The 2,500-nt window shown below is 44.9% G+C and overlaps 1 protein-coding gene across 1 annotated transcript in view; it reads left to right on the forward strand.

Annotated features, from left to right (window-relative positions):
• The window catches only part of LOC308382524 (fascin-like), a gene marked incomplete at both ends in the record, with an annotated part of 20,609 nt that overhangs the window by 17,964 nt on the left and 145 nt on the right, over positions 1-2,500 (forward strand). Inside the window, 2 exons of the mRNA XM_080860928.1 lie at positions 1,408-1,578; positions 2,440-2,500. The exon at positions 2,440-2,500 is cut by the window's right edge and continues 145 nt beyond it. Coding sequence (XP_080717054.1) covers positions 1,408-1,578; positions 2,440-2,500 — 232 coding nt within the window. The remainder of the gene's footprint in view (positions 1-1,407; positions 1,579-2,439) is intronic.

A 2,500-nucleotide genomic window follows, 5' to 3' on the forward strand; every position in this document is an offset into this window, starting at 1 on the left:
GCATGAGTGTGTGTGTGTGTGTGTGTGTGTACATGTTCGATCACTTTGAGGGGGGAGGAACGCTGATCGTGAGTGATTGTTGTGTATTGTTGTGTATTGTTGTTTCCAGGTGAGCCAGAGCAGTTCCTGGGCCCTATTACGTGATTGCAAACACCAAAGTCGAACATTGACTGTCTTGTGCTTTTTTTGCGAGTGGTACAGTTTGGTAGTGTCGGCGATGCAGAGAACAAAGCACTCATCATTATATGACAGTGGTATTAGTACACCATAGCATATCAGTATTGTAGAAAATGATTAAGGTGGACTCATGATAAGAATGGAGAGAAATACACACACTTTATTTTCACTGCTTCAATTTATTGCATTTCTTATTAATACATTTACATTTAGTCATTTCACAGACGCTTTTATTCAAAGCGACTTGCAAGGAGAATGTAAAACTAAACCAAACTGTAGGGGGCGATCTTGCCGTTTCTAACCCAAATCACACTTGCCTTTCCGCATTCAAACATAGCTATCAGCCAAAAGACAACCTCACTAAGGGCTTCTTGCCTTGCTCTCACAGCGGTGGCGGGGTTGAATTATTATAAGCGTTCGTGTTCATCTCCAGCGGAGAAAAAAAAAAAGAGTTTATAAATCATGGCTTTGGTGATCGACCTTTTCCTGCCTTTTGAAAGCAGGACGTGAACGCGCAATTTAGCTGATGAGTTTAGACTAGGATGTGGATCAGCCGTCGACGAGCCGATATATCCTGTTTTCATGCGTGATTACATTTGATTAACTTCTACGCCGAACGGACCCCTGGGTACTGTTCGGCGACGCTTGCTAAGCGTTTTAGCGAGCTAAATTCCAGGCAAAAAAAAAGACAACACCCCTTTATCGAGTTCGGCGAAGCAACTTTTGATTAATAACCATGGTAACCAATCGCTTAGCATTAACCACATGATTAGGATGTGGATCAGCCGTCGACGAGCCGATATATCCTGTTCTAATTTAGCGTGATTAACCTAACGTGCTAAAATGACATTTGATTCACTTCTACCCCTGGTGCAGCTAATTAATCGTCCGTTGATCATGTTGTGTATTGTTGTGTATTGTTGTGTATTGTTGTGTATTGTTGTTTATTGTTGTGTATTATTGTTTATTGTTGTTTGTTGTTGTTTATTGTTGTGTATTGTTGTGTGTTGTTCTTTATTGTTGTGTATTGTTGTTTATTGTTGTTTATTGTTGTTTGTTGTTGTTTATTGTTGTGTATTGTTCTTTATTGTTGTTTATTGTTGTCTCCAGGCGAGTCGGAGCAGTTCCTGGTGCAGCTGATCAATCTTCCGTTGATAGTGTTGTTTATTGTTGTTTATTGTTGTGTATTGTTGTTTATTGTTGTGTATTGTTGTGTATTGTTGTCTCCAGGGGAGTCGGAGCAGTTCCTGGTGCAGCTGATCAATCGTCCGTTGATCGTGTTGCGGGGGGAGCACGGCTTCATCGGAGGGCGGAAGGCCGACGCCTCCACGCTCGACTCAAACCGCGCCTCCTACGATGTCTACCAATTACAGCACAGGGGCGGGGCCTACAGCCTCAGGGGTGAGACGCAATTGGCTGTTGCTGCAGAAGTTGGATTTACAGGAATTATGTATGATAGCCTTCACCGAGGAAAAAGTACACGTAGTTTTAGAGACACACACACAGACACACACAGACACACACACACACAGACACACACACACACACACACATACACACATACACACATACACACACACACACACACACACACACACACACACACACGCACAAACACACACACACACACACACACACACACACAGACACACACACACACACACACACACACACACACACACACACACACACAGACACACACACACACACAGACTCTCTCTCTCTCTCTCTCTCATCCCTCTTTCTCTCTCTCTATCTCTCCATCCCTTTCTCCATCCCTCTTTCTCTTTCTATCTCTCTATCTCTCTCTCCCTCCCCCCTCTCTCTCCCTCCCCCCTTTCTCCCTCTCTCTCCCTCTCTCTATCTCTCTCTCTCTCTCTCTCTCTCTCCCTCTCTCTCCTTCTCTCTCTCTCTCTCTCTCTCTCTCTCTCTCTCTACTCTCTCTCTCTCTATCTCTTTGTCTCTCTCTCTCTCTCTCCCTCTCTCTCCTTCTCTCTCTCTCTCCCTCTCTCTCTCTCCCTCTCTCTCCTTCTCTCTCTCTCTCTCTCTCTCTCTCTCTCTCTACTCTCTCTCTCTCTATCTCTTTCTCTCTCTCTCTCTCTCTCTCTCTCTCCCTCTCTCTCCTTCTCTCTCTCTCTCTCTCTCTCTCTCTCTCTACTCTCTCTCTCTCTCTATCTCTTTGTCTCTCTCTCTCTCTCTCCCTCTCTCTATCTATCTTTATCTCTCTCTCTCCCTTTCAACCTCTCTTTTTCACTCTCTCAGACCTGGCAGGCCGCTATTGGACAGTTGGGGCTGAAGGAGGCGTGACCTGTGGAGCAGTGGA

The sequence above is a fragment of the Sprattus sprattus genome (assembly GCF_963457725.1).
Source record: "Sprattus sprattus genome assembly, contig: scaffold_74, whole genome shotgun sequence".
In the NCBI taxonomy this organism is placed as follows: Eukaryota; Metazoa; Chordata; class Actinopteri; order Clupeiformes; family Clupeidae; genus Sprattus; species Sprattus sprattus.